At 40.4% G+C, this 25,591-nt stretch overlaps 1 protein-coding gene across 1 annotated transcript in view; it reads right to left on the reverse strand.

The window, feature by feature from the left end:
• LOC121553440 (glutamate receptor ionotropic, delta-1) overlaps positions 1 to 3,277 on the reverse strand; it is a 396,191-nt gene extending 392,914 nt beyond the window's left edge. Inside the window, exon 1 of the mRNA XM_041866540.2 lies at positions 2,888 to 3,277. Within this exon, the coding sequence (XP_041722474.1) occupies positions 2,888 to 2,966 (79 nt within the window). The 5' untranslated portion in view covers positions 2,967 to 3,277. The remainder of the gene's footprint in view (positions 1 to 2,887) is intronic.
• Between the last annotated feature and the right edge of the window lie 22,314 nt (positions 3,278 to 25,591).

A 25,591-nucleotide genomic window follows, 5' to 3' on the forward strand; every position in this document is an offset into this window, starting at 1 on the left:
GCCGTCTAAGGCACTGCATCTCAGTGCTAGAGGTGTTACTACAGACCCTGGTTCAATTCCAGGGCTACAATGATATTGTTGATCCATCCTCAGTTTTCTCCTATCACAGCCATTAAACTCTGTAACTGTTTTATTGGCCTCATGGTGAAATTCCTGAGTGGTTTCCTTCCTCTCCATCAACTGAGTTAGGAAGGACACCTGTATCTTTGCAGTGACTGGGTGTATTGATACACCATCCAAAGTGTAATTAATAACTTTGCCATGATGAATGCTGCTTTTTAAAAATTGTACCTATCTACAAATAGGTGCCCTTCTCTGTGAGGCATTGGAAAACCTCCCTGGTCTTTATGGTTGAATCTGTGTTTGAAATTCACTGCTGGACTGAGGGACCTTACAGATAATTGTATGTGTGGGATACACTATTATTGCACACAGAGTGAGTCCATGCAACTTATTAGGTGATTTGTTAAGCAAATGTGTACTCCTGAACTTATTTAGCATTGCCATAACAAAGGGGTTGAATACATATTGACTCAAGACATTTCAGCGTTTTTTTTTATTATTTTTGTAATTGTTAACATTTCTAAAAACATAATTCTACTTTGACATTATGGAGTATTGTGTGTAGGCCAGTGACACAACATCTCATTTTAAATGTAGGCTGTAACACAGCAAAATGTGGAAAAAGTACAGGTGTGTGAATACTTTCTGAAGGCACTGTATTTCTCACTAATTTAACCATTTAGAGTTTAAAAATCGACTAGAACCTCCATAGTGTCTGCAGCAGCCTGAACATTTGACGTCCCTACTGAGAGCAAAAGCGCCTCGCTATTTTGTGCGACTCACAATACATTTCACACCTTGGAAAGCGAGAGTAACAGTATTTAATTCACATCCTATTGAACTGAGAGCATAAGCGTGTTGTGTAGGAAAACATAGAGATCTCTATGGAGGACATAATATCAAGAGGAAAAATTGACCTGTGGTTGACCACTATAGTTGCGTGTCAGTTGCAACTCTTTGGCTGGTGTATATTGAGGACAGCGTACTGTAGTACAGTGGGTTACATATACACCAGTGTCATTGAGTGAAGTATTATGGGAAACCTACAAAATAAAGTGATGATATACTTAGAGGCATGGTGTATTCTGACAATGAAGGCACATTTAAGCAATTTAAGGCATTTACTGCGTGAGTGTAGCTTCCGTTAAGCTCCCTAGCACTATCTTTGAAAGAGCGAGAGAGCGAGCAAGATTGAGAGCGAGATACTGACAGACAAACTATTGTACTTGCACGTACACAGACACGCTCACACATTAAACGAAGAGAGATAACCCAATAGCCACATCCACAGATATCCCCACATAAAATCAACCACAGATATTCCCATAAACCAAGTGTTGTATAATTAAATAAAAAGTGGGATGATTAATTGTATTATCTGGGTCATCCGGGTTATCAGGGTTATTAGGGTATTTTAATATTAAAATCACACCGCAATTTCCCTGGAGAATGACCCAGAGGAGAGAGAGAGAGAGAGAGAGAGAGAGAGAGAGCACTTGCTTCTCCTATTTGGTAAGCAGTGCAATGTGGAATAATACATTATATGTTGGCCTATATGCCGTATGATAAGTACAAAGTAAGGGACACATTTAGGGTATGCAACAGTAGCCTAATATTATAGAAATGTGTAGGCCTAATAAACTCGTGTTTCATCTTGTTTTTGAAAGGTGGTGCAAATGTGCAACAGCAGTATGATCGGTGTTGAGAATATGCCTATATACCTGCCTATATGTTGAGAATATGCACATTCATTACTCTTGTAAAGAAATAGACTACCATATATTTGCACGCGTGTGTGCCTGCGCGCGAGCGTGTTTGAGTGAGTGACCGAGCGAGAGAGAGAGAGAGAGAGAAAGAGAGAGAGAGAGAGAGAGAGAGAGAGAGAGAGAGAGAGAGAGAGAGAGAGAGAGAGAGAGGGAGAGAGAGAGAGAGAGAGAGAGAGGGGGGGGGGGGGGCTGTGGAAGGTGTGGGATGTATCGTGGAGGTTGGGCATATCAATTCAATTTCAAACCAGGTTTTTAAAATAATCTGACTACCTTTAGTATAGGCTATAGTTTAGTTTAGCATTTTTGCATGTATTTTGTGGAGATCGGGCATCAATTTAAATCCCGCCATCTCTCTTTAACATTCTGTATCATCATGAGTTTATTCTGTCTCCACAATCCAATGACAACTCATGCTTTTTAGGTGCTGGAAAACTGGCAGATAAAACATCAAGCATATCTTGACAGAAAAGCTCCCTCGAGGTTTAGGCTACACAATCCAGTGTAATGCCAGTATTGCATCTCTCACAATGAAAACCTATTGACAACCTATCTATACTATTGATATTGCGATCACGTTCCATTAAAAGTTAAGGCTTGTGGTCTTATTTAGGAGGGGAGTGCATAACAAACCGTGAACCGCTCATGTGACATATTCCTCCAAAGCTGATGGGGTAAAAGGCACTGCTACTTGTGAAAATAAATGTAATGTATTTGCTAAATGATTGACATTTAAGAAATCGATCCATTCCATTCACTTGTTAGCTAGACTTTCTCTGATAGCTTAAAAAATGACGTCGGCAAATATTTAAATTTCCTACACCAAGATGGAAAAAGAGACTATAACTTAAGTTAACATTGACTGCATCCACATTTTCAGTTTACATCTGACGCAGTCAAAATATATTATTTATACCGCAAAACATATCTGAGGCTGCCCTTCATGCTTTACAGTTACGCGCATCGCATACATTTGTCTCTGCTACACAAGTGTTATATGTTCTAGATGTTTCTTCAGCACGTCTCACTAAAACCCCCTTAAAGCTGTCCAGGGTTCTTACCAATATGAATGATGGAGTCTGCTCCGGCAGAATTGCATTGCAATATCCACAGCGAAAGGCAGATCAACAGCAACTCCATCTCCGGCTTTTAGCGAAGCAGCTCATCCAAGCTTCCTCGGCTGTTCGACAATCCAATGGGGCACCACAAACAATGTCCAAAAACGCTACAAATCACAACTGTCGTTCAGAACCCTCAAAACGCAGGAAACACTAAAGAAAACGTAAAAACTCTATTTATAACAAGGGAAATAACTGTTTAAAACGAAAAGTGAGGGGGAAATCAGGGAAGAAAGGTTTTGAAACCCGCGGTTGTATTCAAAGACAGCTAGCGGAGCCCCGCGTTCTGTCTCTCGCTCTCGCCTTCTCCAGCGCTCACCCTGTCTAAAAGCATTGCAAGCTGCAAAAATGCGGAGGGACACCCCCCTGAGAGAGAGAGAGAGAGAGAGAGAGAGAGAGAGAGAGAGAGAGAGAGAGAGAGAGAGAGAGAGAGAGCGAGAGAGAGAGAGAGAGAGAAAGAGAGAGAGAGAGAGAGAGAGAGAGAGAGAGAGAGAGAGAGAGAGAGAGAGAGAGAGAGAGAGAGAGAGAGAGAGAGAGAGAGAGAGAGAGAGAGACACTGAATCGTGCAGTCGCTTGTTCACCCGACTCACGTGACTGCAGAGACTTCACTTCTCAGTGCTGTCCGGAGAAGCCGGGTAAAATGGAATTTGTTCTAGCCGGAGAGAGACGCGGGCAGAGCGCAGTGTTTTTAGAGTAGCCTACTTGAGGCTGATAGACAACTATGCAGTGTATGCTTGGATGAAAGCTACTAAATAATTGCAAACACTGAATATAGTCTTATTTATTGCGGTAGGCCTACATTATATAAATTGGTAGTCTGATCGAAAACTAGATTAGGCAATATGGTTCTGCCCCTGCTTGCCAAAATGCATTATGATTTACGTTATAATTTGATATATAGGCGGATGTCCAGAAACTGAAAGAGCAGAGCGACGGGGTAAGAGAAGACGCGGGCGCAGATGTTGAGCGGAAGAAGGGGATCTAGCCATAACGTGATCACCGGTGAAAAGTGATGGATGATGGACAGACATTTGACAGACCTTAACATTCTTCAGCGCAGAAGTTCTGGTCATAGGAAACAGCCAGCAAGAAAGCCTAATTGACTTGGCAACAGTGGGATTTGGCCAGAAGCGAAGATTGAGGAACTACAGACATATGCAAATGAAGGCTGATTGATTGATTAATCGATTATGCCTTTACGCGTTGCTTGACTAACTGATTGATTGTACTCTTCACAAAACGCTGAACAAACGAATTAATGGGCCACTTCTGTGGCGATAACTATTATGGTAATTGTTGAATGCCTATATGCTAATAACTGAGGATGAATCAATGTCATTTCATATTGAGCCGAATCCAATTTCATGCAGGTTTACAATTCCATCGATTTAAAGAGGATGGGTATAAATTAGGCATGACCATTTATTTAATTTGTTATTTTACCAGCTCACAAGTAGAGGACAGGTGCTGAGAAGAAGTCTCAAGCGCAAGATGAAGATGCATGATAGGCATAATCTTACAATTAAAGGATATTTCTTGTGACTGAGCATAAACGGAAATATCTTGTAATTGTTTGGTTAGATCTACCAGGTCACATCACCTTTCAGCAGCGCGAAAGTGGACAGCGCCTTTGGAATACGCTACAGGACCGCTTGACTTGACTGAAGGAGCAATCACCTGTAGATCGCCGACAACGCAGGAATTAATGCATTCAAACACTCCACAATGAAATTGTTGTTTACATAATTTATTGTATTGTCTAACAACTTAATTCGGTTGTATATTTTTGTCGAATTTCATAAAGGACACATTATTTGGTCTAACATGAGTAGCTTACATGAGACTGAAACATTAATCAATCTCGCCCAGCTGTAGGCTACAAATGTAGGATCTTATTTTGAGCATTCTTTTGTTGCTGATATATTTCCTTCTTTGCAGGAAATGCAGATGAGCTTCGTGATTTACATAAATTCACTGAAAACACATGGTTATATTATCAGTATTCCACTTTTCATGTAGCCTCATTTTGACCAGCTAATAGCCTAACCACGATACAGCAGTATTATGAACTAAACATTACAATCCTGTTGCTGCAGGATTCTTTTCCAATGAAGATCCTACAGCTGTATATTCACCTCAATCATTCCACCACCTCTGCGACCATTATATGTAGGCTATGTTACCCATCTAACTTCCACCTCGTCCATCTGGACCACATACATCCATGCGCCAATGCCCTAAAGTTCCGTTCAAATTACAGCTCACATACCGTCCCTAGTGGCCATATCTATGCACTACGACTGCACCTGCATATTCCATGCTCACCCTCTCTCCAAGGTGCGCTGAGGAGCATCATAAAACAACAGTCTCAGAATATTTTTATTATTTTTCAGACACAGTCTTTCATTCAAAGTGTGTTATTATGTAGCATTAGGGAAGTGGGGAAATACATTAGGTTAGGTGATGTACATTTACTGAAAATTGCTGTATACAGCTTTACTGAGAAATAGCTGGTTCTGTCATCCTCTATGGATAAATGAGCCCACTCAAGTAAACACAATCATTGAGTGAATTACCTGTATTAGGACACTCAATTATTTACAAAGTTGTCAAACTAAGATATACACAAATAATCATAATCCTGTTCTGAGAGATTTATGTAGGACCTGTTTCCCAGATCCAGAGTATGTCAATTGCTGGACAATGAAGAACTTTCGATAAAGAAACTGATCATGCTTTATGGTTCAGGAGTAGAACCAGCCCATAAAATCCTAGACTTAGGCATGTATATGTGCTATGTCCAATAACTTCATAACGTTTTGTCTTTACATCATCTAATTTCCACTAATACTTGAATGGACAATATGGTTTCTATACTTTATCAATTACACCTATCAGATCAGTGGTGAAATGAAGGGGAGTATAGGAATGTTTTATGACATTCATTGCTGCTCCCACCAATGTAACCATACTTTTTTTACATAGCTGGTTCATATACCATGTCTGTGAGAGGCACTGGAATCATCAAAGGAATCCTTCTGGGGAAGCCTACAGCAGCTTAATTCCACGCCCCTCTATGCATTTTAAACATGTAACATGTAAGAGACATCCAATTTAGAGGTACAACATAAGAAAGAATACAACGGACTCCAATGACCCTTGCCTGTCTGCATGTCATGGGAATGTAATTTCAGTAGATCAAAAGAGTAGTGGGTTATTATATATTCTGTTTGTTAAGCTACTTCATATGCAAATGAAAATATAAGAAAAAGGCATAGTTGTTAAAGATAACAACTGTGAGCCTGGCGGCACTCACTTATTAGCACGTAATTGAAGGGTAGGAAGTCAAGGACTGATTCTATTTCAAGTAGTTAATGTATGTATAGGCTTTTGAAACCTAAATCCATCTAAACCCATTTGTATCCAAGCGGTTGTTTTTGTGGTCTGTTCATACTGTTCGTTTTTGGTCCAAATGTATCCCATTGAAATGCATTCGACAAATCAAGAGCATGGGACTATAAGGTTCTATCTGCATTTTTTTTTTAATGGAGTTATTACATTTTAGTCGACGCTCTTATCCAGAGCGACTAGGGTTAAGTGCCATGCTCAAGGGCACATCAACAGATTTTTCACCTAGTCGGCTCTGGGATTAGAACCAGCGACCTCTCGGTTACTGGCACAACGCTCTTAACCACTAAGCTACCTGCCGCCCTGACATAGCCTTGTTCTGTTCAATGTTCTCTACCTACAGAATAAAGTACTCTTATACCCCAATTCATGTTGTTAAGTTCAAAAGAATACAAGATACAAATTGCTTACACCATTCAAACCAATGAGTGTTTGGAACTTTAAAGCCAGTTATCTCAGAATCATCATTTTGCAGATAGAACCTTATAGTCCCAAGCTCAAAAGTTCTGGCGTCTCACCCGAAAACCACTGCTCAAGTGCGCCTCCACGGTTGTCAACATTTAACACATCAAAAGTGCTCTGAACAGACCTCGGAAGCATTGCCATGAGGGCGAGCGCTGGCTTTGAGTGATGACAGTGGCATTTCATTTTCACACAAGCCAGAGTCATTAAAGTTAACAGTTCGAGCAATGAACTGAGGAGTAGGATGGAAACGTTTTTGGGAGGTGGGCGAAAAGTTGATTTAGATGAAGAGATGCTGTCACATTAGTCCACCGAAGCGCAGCGGTTAGAGCAAATAAAACCTGCCATTAAAATGAATTAGCCATGCATGGTCAACGACGACCGCTACCGTCCACCACTTTTCACAGCCTCTGTCCATCATCCAACTGTATTTCTAAATGAGCTTAAACACTGTGTGCCCAAATTCGGAGTAGAAAGCTTAAATGAGCACTTCATTATACTTACAACATCAAGATTTAAAATGCAGGAAACATTTTCTTTGAACAAAGGTAATGACTCTCATACTCCTGTTCAATCCCCAGTCATTTACTCATAGCTTGGGGCAGTGCAGTGAATATTGTTGGCTGTGAATTGACTGTTGTTTACAGTCTAATCTAATGTCCCAATAGGATAACCCTTTAAAGAACCCTTTTTGGTTGCCGGTAAAGCCCTTTTGGTTCCAGGTAGAACGTGTTCTACCTGGAACCCAAACGGGTTCTACCTGGAACCAAAAAGTGTTCTACCTGGAACCAAAAAGGGTTCTACCTGGAACCAAAAAGAGTTCCCCTGTGCGTACAGTCGAATAACCCCTTTGGAACCCATTGTTCTAAGAGTGTACAGTGGGGGAAAAAAGTATTTAGTCAGCCACCAATTGTGCATGTTCTCCCACTTAAAAAAGATGAGAGAGGCCTGTAATTTTCATCATAGGTACACGTCAACTATGACAGACAAATTGAGGAAAAAAAATCCAGAAAATCACATTGTAGGATTTTTTATGAATTTATTTGCAAATTATGGTGGAAAATAAGTGTTTGGTCACCTACAAACAAGAAAGATTTCTGGCTCTCACAGACCTGTAACTTCTTCTTTAAGAGGATCCTCCGTCCTCCACTCGTTACCTGTATTAATGGCACCTGTTTGAACTTGTTATCAGTATAAAAGACACCTGTCCACAACCTCAAACAGTCACACTCCAAACTCCACTATGGCCAAGACCAAAGAGCTGTCAAAGGACACCAGAAACAAAATTGTAGACCTGCACCAGGCTGGGAAGACTGAATCTGCAACAGGTAAGCAGCTTGGTTTGAAGAAATCAACTATGGGAGCAATTATTAGGAAATGGAAGACATACAAGACCACTGATAATCTCCCTCGATCTGGGGCTCCACGCAAGATCTCACCCCGTGGGGTCAAAATGATCACAAGAACAGTGAGCAAAAATCCCAGAACCACACGGGGGGACCTAGTCAATGACCTGCAGAGAGCTGGGACCAAAGTAACAAAGCCTACCATCAGTGACACACTACGCCGCCAGGGACTCAAATCCTGCAGTGCCAGACGTGTCCCCCTGCTTAAGCCAGTACATGTCCAGGCCCGTCAGAAGTTTGCTAGAGTGCATTTGGATGATCCAGAAGAGGATTGGGAGAATGTCATATGGTCAGATGAAACCAAAATATAACTTTTTGGTAAAAACTCAACTCGTCGTGTTTGGAGGACAAAGAATGCTGAGTTGCATCCAAAGAACACCATACCTACTGTGAAGCATGGGGGTGGAAACATCATGCTTTGGGGCTGTTTTTCTGCAAAGGGGCCAGGACGACTGATCCGTGTAAAGGAAAGAATGAATGGGGCCATGTATCGTGATATTTTGAGTGAAAACCTCCTTCCATCAGCAAGGGCATTGAAGATGAAACGTGTCTGGGTCTTTCAGCATGACAATGATCCCAAACACACCACCCGGGCAACGAAGGAGTGGCTTCGTAAGAAGCATTTCAAGGTCCTGGAGTGGCCTAGCCAGTCTCCAGATCCCAACCCCATAGAAAATCTTTGGAGGGAGTTGAAAGTCCGTGTTGCCCAGCGACAGCCCCAAAACATCACTGCTCTAGAGGAGATCTGCATGGAGGAATGGGCCAAAATACCAGCAACAGTGTGTGAAAACCTTGTGAAGACTTACAGAAAACGTTTGACCTGTGTCATTGCCAACACAGGGTATATAACAAAGTATTGAGAAACTTTTGTTATTGACCAAATACTTATTTTCCACCATAATTTGCAAATAAATTCATTAAAAATCCTACAATGTGATTTTCTGGAATTCTATTTCTCATTTTGTCTGTCATAGTTGACGTGTACCTATGATGAAAATTACAGGCCTCTCTCATCTTTTTAAGTGGGAGAACTTGCACAATTGGTGGCTGACTAAATACATTTTTTCCCCACTGTACATCTCTGACATACAGTGCCTTCAGAAAGTATTAACACCCCTTCACTTTTTCCACATCATTTTGTTGTGTTACAGCCTGAACATAAAATGGATTAAATTGAGATTTTGTGTCAATGGCCTACACAAAATACCCCACAATGTCAAAATAGAATTATGTTTTTAGAAATAGTTACAAATTTTAAAAAATGAAAAGATGAAATGTCTTGAGTCAATAAGTATTCAACCCCTTTCTTATGGCAAGCCTAAATAAATTCAGGGGTAAACATTTGCTTAACAAGTCACATAGTAAGTTGAATGACTACCTCATCTCTGTACCCCACACATACAATTATCTGTAAGGTCCCTTAGAAAATTGTATGTGTGGGGTACAGAGATGAGGTAGTCAACAGAGCTCTTCAAGCTCTGTTGAGTCAAAACTATAACTAGGCCACTCAGAAACAACAGCCGAGCAGTGAATTTCAAACACAGATTCAACCACAAAGACCAGGGAGGTTTTCCAATGCCTCACAAAGAAGGGCACCTATTGGTAGATGGGTAAAAATAAAACGAAGCAGACACTGAATATCTCTTTGAGCATGGTGAAGTTATTAATTACACTTTGGACGGTGTATCAATTCACCCAGTCACTGTAAAGATACAGGTGTCCTTCCTAACTCAGTTTGCCAGAGAGGAAGGAAAACACTCAGGGATTTGACCATGAGGCCAATGGTGACTATAAAACAGTTACAAAGTTTAATGGCTGTGATAGGAGAAAACTGAGGATGGATCAACAACATTGTAGTTACTCCACAATACTAACCTAATTGACAGAGTGAAACGAAGGAAGCATGTACAGAAAATGTGGCAAAGAAATTAACTTTATGTCAGGAATGCATAGCGTTATGGTTGGGGCAAATCCAACACAACACATCACTGAGTATCACTCTTCATATGTTCAAGCATGGTGGTGGCTGCATCATGTTATGGGTATGCTTGTCATCAGCAAGGACTAGGGAGTTTTTTAGGATAAAAATAAACAGAACAGAGCTAAGCATAGGCAAAATCCTAGAGAAAAACCTGGTTCAGTCAGTTTTCCAACAGACACTGGGAGACAAATTCACCTTTCAGCAGGACAATAACCACAACACAAGGCCAAATATACACTGGAGTTGCTTACCAAGATGACATTGAATGTTTCTGAGTGGCCTAGTTACAGTTTTGACTCAACAGAGCTTGAAGATAGTTTTAAAAGAATAATGTGCAAATATTGTACAATCCAGGTGTGCAAAGCTCTTACAAACTTACCCAGAAAAGACTCACAGCTGGAATCGCTGCCAAACGTAATTCTAACATGAATTGACTCACAAGTGTGAATACTTCTGTAAATGTGATATTTCTGTATTTAATTTTCAATAAATGTGCAAAAATGTCTATAAACAGGTTTGTCATCATGGGGTATTGTGTGGAGATGGGTGATTAAAAACAATTGACTTAATCCATTTTGAATTCAGGCTGTAACACAACAAAATGTGGAATAAGTCAAGGGGCATGAATACTTTCTGAAGGCACTGTATGTTTTTGTCTACTGATATCATGAGGATGAATACACACTGATAGCTGTGCCTCGACTAGATGACACAGTACATCAAGAGTGGACAGCAGAGTCAAGAGTCTCTGAACCTGTATGCTCTCGCTAGAACATTATGTCCCAGCAAAATTAAATCAGATCATGGACAGATTAGGCTAAGTGAGGTCCTCTCAGACATGTTTGAGTGTTTTCAGGTCAGGAAGGAATACTATAACATAATATAACAGCCCACCTATTACAGGTGAGCAAGCCTTTCATTTCTAGGACTGAGTCTGGGGTAACATTATAGTTTAATCTTGTTTTGGAATAATAACACAAACTCCAATGCCACTGCATGATTCATCAAATATCCATTGTATTTATTTTTCAACATTGTAATCCCTAAACTAGGTAACATACAGTGTTGTCCGAAATTATTGACACCCTTGATAAAGATGAGCAATAATGAATGTATAAAATCAATAATTAAAATACAGAGCTATATTGCATGCCCACAAAATTGGGGAAATTATATTCTTTTATACTAATCCAATTGCTCAGAGAAATACATTTTGTTTAACAAGTAATATTTATTTTCTCAAAATGGTAGGTGTCAAAATTATTGACACCCCTAAAGATTCTTAGAAATAATGTAGTCAAAAGTTTAGGATTTAGTCCCATATTCTTATCATGCAATGACTACATCAAGCTTGTGTCTCTATAAACTGATTGGACACATTTGCAGTTCATTTTGGTTGTGTTTCAGATTATTTGGGGTCCAATATAATTGAATTGTAAATGTATTGCGCTACCATGATTACTAATAATCCTGAATGAATCGTGAATAATGATGATCGAGAAAGTTATAGAGGGTCAAAGATCATACCCCTGTTATTGCTAATGGTGAGAGGTTAGCATGTCTTGGGGGTAATTTCAGACCCCACTGTATATACAGAGTGTGCAAAGCTGTCATCAAGGCAAAGGGTGGCTATTTGAAGAATCTAAAATCTAAAATATATTTTTATTTGTTTAACACTTTTTTGGTTCCTACATGATTCCAAATGTTATTTCATATTTTTGATGTCTTCACTATTATTCTACAATGTAGAAAATAGTAGAAATAAAGAAAAACCTTTGAATGAGTAGGTGTGTCCGGTACTGTATACAGATTTGTTTAAGTTCTGATGTTTGAAAATAATCTCTCCTTAAAGGTAGAGCCAGCGATGCACGAAGTAAACAGCAATATTGGGTCGATTTCCGCAACAACTAAAAGCATTGATGTGCAAGGCTAAACTTCTCAGCTGTTTCCGGTCCCGCAGCTATCCCGTTGAAGCTACTGTAACACTCCTGTGCACATCGTAGTGCGTCATCTTGCGTTTTGCTCATCTGTAACATCTGTGGTGCTGCTTGTGACAACGTGATATCGCTGACTCTCAGTTTAAGGTGCTTGTATGTCGTAAACTATACATTTTGCCCTTGTGATGTTGATTGTGAAAATATTATTTATAATGATAGAGAGAAAAGGTGCATTGACTTGTTAGTCCTAATTTTGTAACAAGAGCCCATCTGGTCCAAGCCCTTCATAAAGAGGAAAACACAATTATTTTAAAGGACTCACACTACCCCCTTTTTCACAGTTGCTAGTTTCACAATGGGGGCTAATTTACACAATAGGACAAACAAGCAATGTTATTGGTCACTGCTGTCAATGGTATGGGTCATTCCTTTAGTTGGAAGTCCCCTGAGACAGCTTATGGTTGTAGGCATACATAGCCACACTAAACACACGCGTAAACAACTAAATGTGTGTATGCACGCCCACACACACACACACACACACATACACACACACACACACACACACACACACACACACACACACACACACACACACACACACACACACACACACACACACACACACACACACACAGCAAGGTGATTGTGTCCATGTCCTATATATGCAGGTAGTCACCTGTGTAGAGGCCAGAAATAATTGGCCAGACATGGGTCATTACGTACCTCCCTGCCTCAGTATGTAGGTTAGTACATATACGGGAGAGAGAGGGAAAGGGGGAGAGGAGAGAGGAGGAAAAAAGAGGAGGAGAGTATATTGTTAATTGAGGCCAGATTTTGCCCTGTTTGTTTTGCCTTTCAAATCAGCTCCATTTAACATTAATATTCATAACAGAAGTAGGCATATTTGGTTAAATTGTTACAGTAGACAATGCGCTCTTGCTGCAGTTCCCAGGTGCTCAGTGAGGCAGCCAGTGCTAACAGGACCTACCAAATCAGGGCTTTATAGCAGTAACACACTCAGGGTTCTCATCATTTACCCAGCCTAAAGCCCCAAAGAGCAAGCAATGCAGATGTAGAAGCACAGTGGTTAGAAAAAACTCCCTAGAAAGGCAGGAACATAGGAGAAACCTAGAGAGGAACCATCCTCTTCTGGCTGTGCCCGGTGGAGATTATAAGAGTACATGGCCATTAAGGCCATATCGTTCTTCAAGATGTTCAAATGTTCATTGATGACCAGCAGGGTCAAATAATAATCACAGCTGTTGTAGAGGGTCAGCACCTCAGAAGTAAATGTCAGTTGGCTTTTCATAGCCAAGCATTCAGAGGTTGAGACAGCAGGTGGGGTTGAGCGAGAGAGAGAGTGAGAGAGAGAGAGAGAGAGAGAGAGAGAGGGAGAGGGAGAGGGAGAGGGAGAGGGAGAGGGAGAGAGAGAGAGATGGTTGAAACAGCAGGTCTGGGACAGGGTAGCACGCCCGGTGAACAGGTCAGGGTTCCACTGGAGCGACAGCATGACAAGGTAACACATTCGGTGAGCAGGTCAGGGTTCCATAGCCGCAGGCAGAACAGCAGAAACTGGATCAGCAGCATGACCAGGTGGACTGGGGACGGGGACAGACAGGAGTCATCATGCCAGGTAGTCCTGAGGCATGGTCCTAGGGCTCAGGTCCTCTGTGAGGGAAGAGAGATGGGAGCATACTTAAGTTCACACAGGACACCAGATAAGACAGGAGAATTTCACCAGATAGGACAGACTGACCCTAGCCCCCCGACACATAGACTATTGCATCATAGATACTGGAGGCTGAGACCAGGGGGGGTCCGGACACACACAGACACACACATACAGACCTCTATCTGGGTGGAGGGTTCTTATATAAATATGGGCTACATCATCTTGCATCTTGTTAATTTTTTATTACAGTAAAAGAGCAATACAGAACACCCGAAATTAAAGGGATAGTTTCCCAGAATGTTAAACCAAGTTTAATTGTTTTCTTATGTTATAGGACAAATCTTTTAGGGGGGATGTATCATGTAAATGGCATGTTATAGAAGTGTCCAGCCACTTTTTTGCAATTTCACTTGGTTTTGAGAAACTGAACCCACCAGTGATAGACTTCCTCATGCTCGTTCTGCAGTTGGAGGGGCTCAGATAAAACATGAACTAAGGCTCCAAAAACACCCACATACATCATTTTAGAAATGGCAACGCTCTCAGTATAGTGATGCAGGTCTTTAGATGTTATACACATTAAATTGTGTCATTCCGAACGTTATCCGCAACGTTATATTCTAATTTGTTGGACTCAAGTGATACTTCTTTGTGTAGCCCACGAATGCGCACACGGAAAAGTATTGCTCGAGTCCAGCAAAATGGAATATAACGTTGCGGATATACTTCGGAATGACACAATCTCATCTGTACAACAGCTAAAGACCTCCAGATTTTTTCCGTTGGACCCAGGATTCGAACTGGCTACCTCCCACCCCTGTGTACAACATCTGAAACAACATTTGAAAACAATGCAGGGAAACTAAACCAAAGCATGGATTGCTGTCATACCTTGTCCATATACTACTTACAGGGTAAGGAAACCAATATTATGTTATTTTTTTATTTGGGTGAACTATCTCTATAAACGAGTTGTCTTGGAATTGTAATAATAACTCGGAAAGCCCTGTATCATAAACAATTAATGGAATGAGTTGAAATCACTGAAAACAGTTCTGTTTCAAAATATTTTATTCAAAGTCAAACACAGACCTTCTTGAGTGATATTGTGGCAATATAAGTTGAATTGAAGTGTGTGAGCTATTGTAGAAGCTATATGCACTTATCTCAACTTTGAACCGTCCCTTTATGACCACACATGCCTAAGGTAGGATCAGACCCACATTTTAGATTGGGTCATTTTCCTTCTGCACAAACACACAGAACAACAAATTGACCAGTTCAGGGAAGAGATCTTATTCGAATAAACTTTTTTTTGACGATATCTTGGAAATGCGTATCTGATGTAAACAGAGTAAATCTGCATTGCGCAATGTTCTGTCCTTGACACCAATCGTAAATGTAATGTTAAGCCTACAGCGTGTTCTCTGCCAAGATAAGCCAAAAATATGTGTTCTTAGGATAACACTTTGGGTACTGTGGCTGTAAAAATAGAAATGTCCTTCATACAATGGATGAATAAAGATCTATATGACAGGACTTTTATTTTGAAAACACTTTATGAATGATGTTGAATAAATCTGTTATGAAGGTTGTTATAAATGATGCTGCAATACTCATAAAGCTGTTATGAATGATTACATGAAGGTGTTATGAATTCCTGATGTCAACCCCTTTAAAGTAAAGTGTTACCAATTTCACCATGTAATTGAACCTTAGAAGTCCCAGTTCTTTTAAGTCATATTTTGAAAGAAATCTACAGCATAGGGAGTCCCTAGGATTGGAAATGGAGTAACAATGGCCTTTGGACATTTAACAGGGTTGTATTGTGTACCCTGAAATTCCTGAGTGTATTCATTAGTTGCACACTGTTGAATTTTTTTTTGCACTATAGCAACATAACCAAGAGTTTCTATTGAACAAATTCAGGTAGGTCCCTCCTCGTTTCGTTCTGTTTGCTTCCATTTGGTTTCTAGTGAATACACCCGATGAAACATACTGACATTACACTCATGTTTATCATCTCCACTCCGTACTTATTTAATACATAACACAAACACTGGGGCACAACACACATTTCTATGTTCTGACTGCCTTCCATGACCACTGCAAGAAGACACCCATTATTTCCATAATGATACCACTGTGCTGTCCTGAAAGCAACACAAGCACACAGTCACATTCCCCCAATGCAATGCACTTCAATAGAAGGCCAAGACAGAGAACACATTCGTCCTCCCATAATTTGACATATGGTGGCTGTGACATGTTATTAAAAGTCCATCTATGACACATTAATTCCATCAGCTTGGTGCAGTGGAGAGCAGATTGCTAGGAGCAGAGAGCCATCAGATATGCTACTGACAGTATCAGTGTGTACACAGTGTCATGCATAATAAAGTCCATAGTGTAGTACTGCAGAACAGGGGGAAGGGGGACATAATGCCATGATGACTTACAAGCTTGCGGTTTGTAATGTGTTTGTAATACTGCCTACCTTCCAGAGTGGACTCTCACCAGCTGGTCTGTTACTGTATACCAACCTGGGCTTGTTCACCTGGTAGAGCGTGTCAAGCCTGTTGTTGTCTGTTCTATAGCCAATACAAACTGAACACATCCATACACATAAGCATTCTGTCTCTCCCTCTCTCTCCACTGTATCTGTATGCGTGGGACACCTCTAGTTAAGGCCTCTTTCTTGGCTGTAGGTTCGGTCTTAGGGGCTTTAAGCCTGCGGCTAATTACAAAATGCATGACAAAAAGCACTGTTGAAATAAAACAAAGTAGAATTTTATGGTCAATGAAATTAAAGCACGCTTTCCACCGTTCTTGTAAACTCTACACTGGCTCTCACCCGCTGAAGCTGCCATGCGGATCCGTCCCGCCGCAATCTGTTTCTATTCACAGTAAGAATAATTAACGGGCCAATAAATGTGTCATAATCCTTGAAAATATGCAGGAATATGTGCCACTTGCTTATTTAAAGCACATATAAAAGTCCCTGCAGATATATTACCACCCTCCATTTGGGTAATTATCCTTCACATTCTGGGGTAAATGACTGAGTATCTGCGTCGCATCTGATGAATTAGAATGAGATTTAATAGGCCTAGCATGCTATAGTGGATTAATTAATAGGATGATTATATGGTCTACTGTCGCAGACCTATTAAGTTCACTGTAACACTGCCCATTTAAATAAGAAGCATAACGCAGTCAGGGTAATGACACAAACATCCATGATATTACCATGACAAAATGGCACTAGATCATGTCAAACATACATGATATTACCATGGCAACATGGTGCTAGATCATATCAAACACACTTAATATTACCTTGACAACATGGCTCTAGATCATATCAAACATACATGATATTACCATGGCAACATGGCTCTAGATCATATCAAACATACATGATTTTACCATGGCAACATGGTGCTAGATCATATCAAACATACATTATATTAATAATAAGCCATTTAGCAGACGCTTTTATCCAAAGCAACTTACAGTCATGTGTGCATACATTTTTACGTATGGGTGGTCCCGGGGATCGAACCCACTACCCTGGCGTTACAAGCTCCATGCTCTACCAATTGAGCTACAGAAGACCACATAACCATGGCAACATGGCTCTAGATCATATCAAACATACATGATATTACCATGACAACCTGGTGCTAGATCATATCAAACATACATGATATTACCATGACAACATGGTGCTAGATCATATCAAACATACATGATATTACCATGACAACATGGTGCTAGATCATATCAAACATACATTATATTACCATGATAACGTGGCGCTAGATCATATCAAGAAGTGGCTAATTCATGCCTTGTTTATGTATTTGACTATGAAGTTGTGAGTAATTTAATTAGCATGATACAAGCCATATACTATTTTTTACAGTGAAATACATTGGGGGTTGCAACTGTGACCTAGTCATTGTTAGACTCCATATAGCTCTAATCAGATGCTACTCCTTTGGCATGGGCACATCTTGCCGATTGAGCTGCGCGTCAAGGGGGGGGTACTGTCACGACTCCCTCCGAAGCTGCCTCATCTCCTTGTTCGGGCAGGCTTCGGCGTTCGTCGTCACCGGCCTTCTAGCCACTGCTGCTCCTCTTTTCATCATTCCATTTGTTTTGTCTTGTTTTTCACACACACCTGGTACATATCCCCTCATCAGTCTCTGTATAATTATTCCCTCTGCTCCCCCATGTCTTTGTGTGTTATTGTTCCATGTGGAGGTGTCGCTTGCTCATGTTGAGCATTATGTTACTTTTATCGACCGGGGTATTCACCCGTGTGTTTTGTTTTCCCTGTACACATTTAAGTCACACTGTATTTGGTTTACACATTGCTGTGGACTGCTGTATTGGCCAAATAAACCCTATTCTATGATTCACACCTCCTGCGCCTGACTCCGTCCTACTCACCTTGTTACAAGTACCCACCTATGTCAATTGGTATATGCAGTGTAAGTACTTTATAAATGGCAATAATTTCACATTGATAATACAAGTTAAGGTAACGTCTCCACCACTTCATAGTCATCTGCATAATATTTACCCCACTCTAAATGACAGCATGCATCTCTTGGTGATTTACAATCCACTGTGACTATAGCAAAGCAGATACAGTTAGATAAGGATGCAACATATTTCTTTTAGTTTTAGATCATGCTTTCCCATTTGCTTTCAGACTGATTTGGGCTCTTAAAAAGATAACAATATTTTATTTCTCCCTCTGTCTTCCCTGCAGGCGCAGACGTGGCTTTCTGCTGTGAGATAATAAGAACATTAGTCACAATGCACTCTGGAGCTGACAGGGAAATGTTTGTGATTGTGTGTGTGTGTGAGTGTGTGTGTGTGACTGGTGGGTTAATGCATCTTTAACCAGCTGTGGGCTGAGGTATGGTCACTCTGCCCTGCTGTTCCACTGCATTAATTCCTCAAATCAAATGTTCTTTGTCACATGCGCCGAATACAACAGGTATAGACTTGACCATGAAATGCTTGCTTACTAGCCCTTCCCAACAATGCAGTTAAAAAATGATAATAAGAACAAAATAGTAACATGATAAATAAAATAAAATACACAAGAATGGCGCTATATACAGGGAGTACCAGTACCAGAACAATGTGCAGGGGTATGAGGTATTTGAGGTTTTTGAGGTAAATGCAGTATGTACATGAAGTCCAGGGCAGAGTGTGATGTGGCTGTTTCACATTCAGACACCTTCTCAAAACACAAATCTATGCTCAGTGTCTGCCATTAAAGAGGCTATTTTGGCCAAAATCAAACAGTTGAAACATGGACCGAATTTGGTAGCACTATAATAACACCTGGTAATAAAGCATTTATAAGTAAATTGTTTATTCATAATTTGAATTATTCCTACTTTTTATGTTAGTAAGCTATTAATAAACAGTATTTTATGAATTTATAAACACTGTTATAAATGATTAATTCATGATTAATAAGATCCGATATAAGATGTTTGATAATTGTGTTTTCATACTTTATAAAATATTTATAAACCAGATATAAATGACTTATAATGACTTGATAAATGACTAATTGCAATTACAAACCAGTTGTAAAGGGGTTTTACTCATCTGTTATACATGCTTTATTACCAGGTGTTATTATAAAGTGCTACCCAATTTTGATCATTTTACCATCAAAATACAGCTTGTTCCACACACTTCAATCCAATCAGTATGACAAAGCCTTTTAAAGGCTTTATATAGAATACATAAAGCCGCAACATAGCCTCAACACAGATTCTTTACAAATCATCTATACATTTATCTTATACTTTATAAAGGTAGTATATATTGTTACTATTGCACTTCCATTCTGACTTTGCAAAGAAAAGGAAAAATAAAACACTCCTCAATTTGAAGACAAACCTTGCAGTCATGTGATTAGCCAAACTTTAACGATCACAAAAATATTCAACAGGAATTTCACTCCTCCTTATCCCAGGATTGACCGGTCCACTTTTGCCACAACATAGATTCTTCACAAATTGTCTATATATTTATAAAGGTAGCATAAAGGATAACGTTACAGCTCCCTACGTAGGGTGCATTGTCATATGTGACAAAACCCACTATTAGCCTGGTACCAAATCGAATATATAGGAAAAACATCGCTCCAAGGTGGTCAGCTGAAGATGTTGCACAGTGTGACATAAGTTAATTATGATTTGTGAAACATCTATGTCATGCTTATGAAGACTTTATGTACGCTAAAGCATTTATAAGTTATAGTTAATTTAAAGTGGGACTATCACATCTATACAGGCTCCCACCATCAAACACATGCAACATCTCTGCTGTGATGGGGTTACCGGACCCTCAAGCATGACTCACAACCTCCTACATGATCATAGTTGTCTGTTTATGATTTAACAGAAAATAACACAGACCCTGTATCACAAAGATTACTGGTAAACCTCCATGATGGTTATTATTTATCCCCACCAAGCTCCTAGCATGCTTATTACCGCCCAATAGTCAAGACTACACTGGAACAAAACAAAAAAAAATGAGTGTGCTCTTCAAAAGAAGACAAACATCTCCCTTAGGCTGTTAGAGATGAAGCTGGGAGAGACTCCAGATTCAGATACTTATATGTGTCTGGCGCTACTCAGAGGGATTGAGCCATTCGATTTGTTTGTGGGCTGCAATCACAGTCATTTACACATTGGAAGCAACATAGAAGGGTGTCCTCTCAACCCCAGAAGGAGAGGTGGTGGGGAGTTTGCCCAGCAGCTTTTTTTCTTCCATGGCTACAGAAGCCTGAAATCAGGGCCTGGACATGGTTGTGTCCATTGTTATCTTTCTGAATGGGCCACAGTGAGTGTAAGGAATGAACGATCATCTGCCATATGGACTCAGTTGGCCAATTGCAATTGCACCAAAGACGCTTAACTTCGCACCGGGCACTGTGTTAGCGCTGGTTTTCTTAAAACGATAATAATGTAACGAGAGATTACATGCACCTGTGTGCTAAAATAAGCTTGATTGCAACGCAAAACCCACACAAGTAAATTATTGGCTTGATTTAGTTACACATTTCAAACATAGACAACCCCTCTCACCCCAGCCCGAGGGAGATTACCTTATGTTAGTACAGTGGCCAATAATGGTTGCATTGGCCCAGTGTGTTTACTTCTAGTGTAGTGTTGCTAGTATGTGTGAGGACCATGTTAGTATTATGGCTCACATAGGGGACTAAAATAACATATTGTTTCTTATTAAGCATTCATGACTTAACAGGGGAACAGAGGGGATAATCAAGGGGGTGGATCAGAGAGGTTACTGTTTTATAGTGTGCAGTTGTGAAGCTCCACATCTATTGCTACTGGAGGTGGTCGGTGAAGAGAGTCTGAGATTACTCTCCTCCTTCCACTCTCCCCGCCAGCCGAGCAACCCCATCATTAGACCAGGGTGTGTGACTGAGGAAAAGAGGTGATCAGTCACACTGGGCCTCTGTGTGTGTGTGTGTGTGTGTGTGTGTGTGTGTGTGTGTGTGTGTGTGTGTGTGTGTGTGTGTGTGTGTGTGTGTGTGCAAGTAATTATCTAGTCCGATATCCTCTAGCTAGACAGCGAGCGTCAGTGCAGTAGATTCTTAGCAAGCTATAGGCTTCTACCCCTCTTTCTCAGAGTCTATCTGCAGTACTGCATTTAGTGTGTTCAGACCATCAACATGGAGACATCCATCACAGAGTTGGCCATCCAATTGTTTGCGCTATCATGGCCCTATCACCACAACATAAATCGAAGCTCTCCCATCACATGAACCAAAGCCAATGACAGGATGACAAGACGTGGCACGACATTGCCTGTGATGGATTATATCTTTACAACAGGACCCATGTTAGCAATAACCATTTATGAGCTAGTTTGGTGTTTAATGGTCAATATTTATTTAGATACATTAAAGACTAAATGCAATATTACATTAATCATAAATCTAAAGAAATACAGTATTGAGTGTTTGGAACCAGTGTTTGGAACCAGCGTTTGGAACCAGCGTTTGGAACCAGTGGTTGGAACCAGTGTTTTGAACCAGTGGTTGGAACCAGTGTTTGGAACCAGTGGTTGGATCCAGTGGTTGGAACCAGTGGTTGGAACCAGTGTTTCAGACTTAAAGAGAAAGATGATTTTTATTTACAATTTCACATGGGGACAGGCCAGGCAGAGCCAGGAAAATGTATGTTTAAGCAAATTACATGAATAATGAGACATTTAAAGAAAAGGTTATGCCCAGAAGACATCTAACTTTTAATGCACAACTGTGGAAAATGTAATTATAATTGCTCTGTATATCTCTAATTAGAAGAACTATGTGAATGAAACAACATTGTGCAGATCATAGGAACTACAGTACCTCATTAGTATCCAAATGCACTGCTCAAGATGTTTGACAGTAACAAATTGGGCAGCAGGAGCATAGAAGTACCAGCCAATGCAGATAAATACAGGCCCAGTCACTGCCAGATGACAGGACAGATTGTACATATTCTTCAAATTCCACTGATCCTTCCCTCCAATAATAAGACAGGTATTGACTTTCTGAGTCTCCAGGCATGCCATTTTCACTTCCCTGTGAATGTCTAGTGGATTTGCTTTTTGAAATACGACTTTATGCCCTTTGGGTCACATGAGCACTGGTAATTGTTCCCTGTCCAGCAACCCTTCATTGCTCACAACCACGTTGAATTATTATTTTCTGGAATCCGATATCTTGTGTAATTAACCTTTTCATCTGAAGTGAGCCAGAAGATCTTAAATAACCAAGTTGTTCCTTTCTCCTGAAATTGCTGTTGGCTCTCTTGGGGTGAACTGTCCTCAACATGTTTCATGTCAATGTGATGCACAACTAAATGTCTTTGAGTATTGGATCTTTTTGGGATTGGATCTTGGCACTGCACACTGACTTCTGACTAACTTCTGTTTCTGAACTGCATAAAGGGATGGTGAAACAGGCCTTGGTCATATGGTTAGTACTGTCTTTTTACATATCTCCCATACTTTACGGATTAAGGTTTGAAGGAATACCAACCAACTAGCGCATATTTCAGCTTTCAGAGAGGAGGATCATGCAGCACCATGTTTGTTTTGGTCAGTATGTGTCAGTAATTATAGAAACCATAGTTATGTCCCACTGATTTACCTTCTGCTCAACAGAATAATTAATACATGTATGAATAAAAGCACACATTGCTAAATGAACAAAATGTACATTTTAAATGGTACGTGTGTGTTTTACAAACAAATAACTTTTGGGAGCATGTGAAAGCTGCACATTTAATTGCTTCATTATTTTCAGTAATTGTGTTTACGTTCAACTATACCACTATGATGCAAACAGATAGACACAACAAAACATAACTCATTTATGCCCCATCATAAAACAGCTACTGACTGACAGACAGACAGACACACACACACACACACACACACACACACACACACACACACACACACACACACACTGCATGTCCTAATGAGCAGCCACATTTCATGCAGTCATGCTCGAATGTGTGTTCGCATCGCAGAGTGTCTTAAAATAAACATGAGAGGGGGGTTTTGAAATCAATAAAGCAACAGTGCAGAACGATAGTGGGGTCAAAACAGCAGGCGCTGGAGGGGGAGAGGAACAGCCTCCTGTCCCCTGTAGAGTTTACCAACCTCCCTGGGTCGCGCGTTCACATTTCAACAGGGTTAGTTATTTCAACACCAGCAACACCGTCATTTCAACACCAGCTTTTGTGAGTGAGAAAGCATAACAAGAGACCTATTGGCCCTGATGGAGGAGAGGGGAGAGGTTGTTAAAGAATACAGACAATGAGGAGAACTCACTGTATGTAGCTATAGCAACTAAACTGTCCTTACTATCTCTGTTTAAACCAAACTGAAACCAACCGGGACTGGTCTTATATTGTGGGAATGCTTTGAGTGATCTGTTTGATACAACATGGTCCACTGTGGTACACTAAAAGCAAGATTAGAAATGTACTGATTTTATTAAATAGAGCGCTAGACACTCACATCAATACTCTTGTGTAGCCAAGAGTATCTAATCAGATGTACAGTGCTGGCTGTACTTTTCAATGTCAGTGAATAAGGAAATAAAGCATGTTTGAGCTGGCATATAGGAATTCTACCATCTGCAGTTTCATATGACAGAGGGTAACACAGTGTACCCATGCATCAATACTGGTCTGTCATCACTTGGAACGTAAGGGAGAAATAAGATCTCTGCTTTCACCTGGGGACAACCTCCCAAAGCCTTAAAGCCTCAGCTTCAGCTGTTACACTCTGTTCTAAGCCCTGCTAAGATATATGAAGCCAATAATACAGAGAACATGGATCGGTCCCACTCTAAACAAACTACAACTTATAAAGGGTTTAATAAAGCAAACATAACGCTTTCATAAGCACGACGTAGATGCTTCACTAATCATCTCTAAGCTTATGTCATACTGGTGTTCAAAGTGTGACATTATTCCTCAAAAAGCTGTGCTTTATAATGGGTAGCATAACCTTATCTCTAACACTTTAAATGAAGGGGTACACATAACACCTTTATGAAACCAGTCATAACATCTTTATGAGTGTTGCTGTGTCATTCATAACAACCATCATAACACATTTCTTCAACATCATTGGAATTTTTCCAAATAAAACCCCTCTCGAAAAGCTATTTATTTGTCAGTACGACGGACATTTGTTTTTTCACTGTCAGAGTACCCAACTCCCTGACACAACAGCCTGGGTTTAGAATGCAATTAGTTTAATCAGCTGTGTTTCCCAGGGATGGGGAAAAAGTGTGACGCCACTCCAGCCCCCGAGGACTGGAGTTGCCCATCCCTGGCATAAACCTACCCAACCAGTCTGAATTCAATGGAAAGCCTATCCACCATTGATGGCCCATCAGCAGGCAATTACAGTTTTTCTCGAGTGCTTGAACACTATGAATGAAGATGAATATCTTCTTTCTAATGATGTCAACTTTATTTCTCAACTCCTAATATTGAACAAATTACACTCATTGGAGACAATTACACTCACTGGAGTATCTGACACAGGCTTTGAAAAAGCACTTGCGAATAGGCTACCAGTGCGGCAAGTGCCGTTGGCTGCTCGTAAGCTTTCTTGACTTGGACATACATTTTTGCTAACACATGGCTAACCTTTGTTTAACCAGCTAAACAGCTGCTCTTAGCAAAAATGTGTTTGGAGTTACCTTTCTTGCGAATAGGCTATGTTAGAGTTTACACTTCCAATTATGTGAGGAGGTCAAAATAAGGAAAAACTATCTACCAAATCGATTAATTTTTAAATGTTGATTACTTCTCCTTGCCATTATGATTCACCTGTTGATAAGACGTGATTTTTATGTTTTGTTGCTAACATATGATGGGGGTCCCTGGGTTGCCGGTTTACATGGGAGGGGGTCCCTGGGCAAGAAAAGGTTGAAGACCCTTGGTGTATGCTTTTAAGTAGTATGACATAGGTTTATAGATGATTAATGAAACATATACACTGAGTGTACAAAACATTAGGAACACCTTCCTAATATTGAGTTGCACACCCTTTTGCCCTCAGAACAGTCTCAATTCATCGGGCATGGACTCTACAAGGTGTCAAATGCCTTCCACAGGCGGCAGGTAGTGGTTAAGAGCGTTGTGCCAGTAACCGAAAGGTCGCTGGTTCTAATCCCCGAGCCGACTAGGT

The sequence above is a fragment of the Coregonus clupeaformis genome, chromosome 37 (genome assembly GCF_020615455.1).
Source record: "Coregonus clupeaformis isolate EN_2021a chromosome 37, ASM2061545v1, whole genome shotgun sequence".
Classification (NCBI taxonomy): Eukaryota; Metazoa; Chordata; class Actinopteri; order Salmoniformes; family Salmonidae; genus Coregonus; species Coregonus clupeaformis.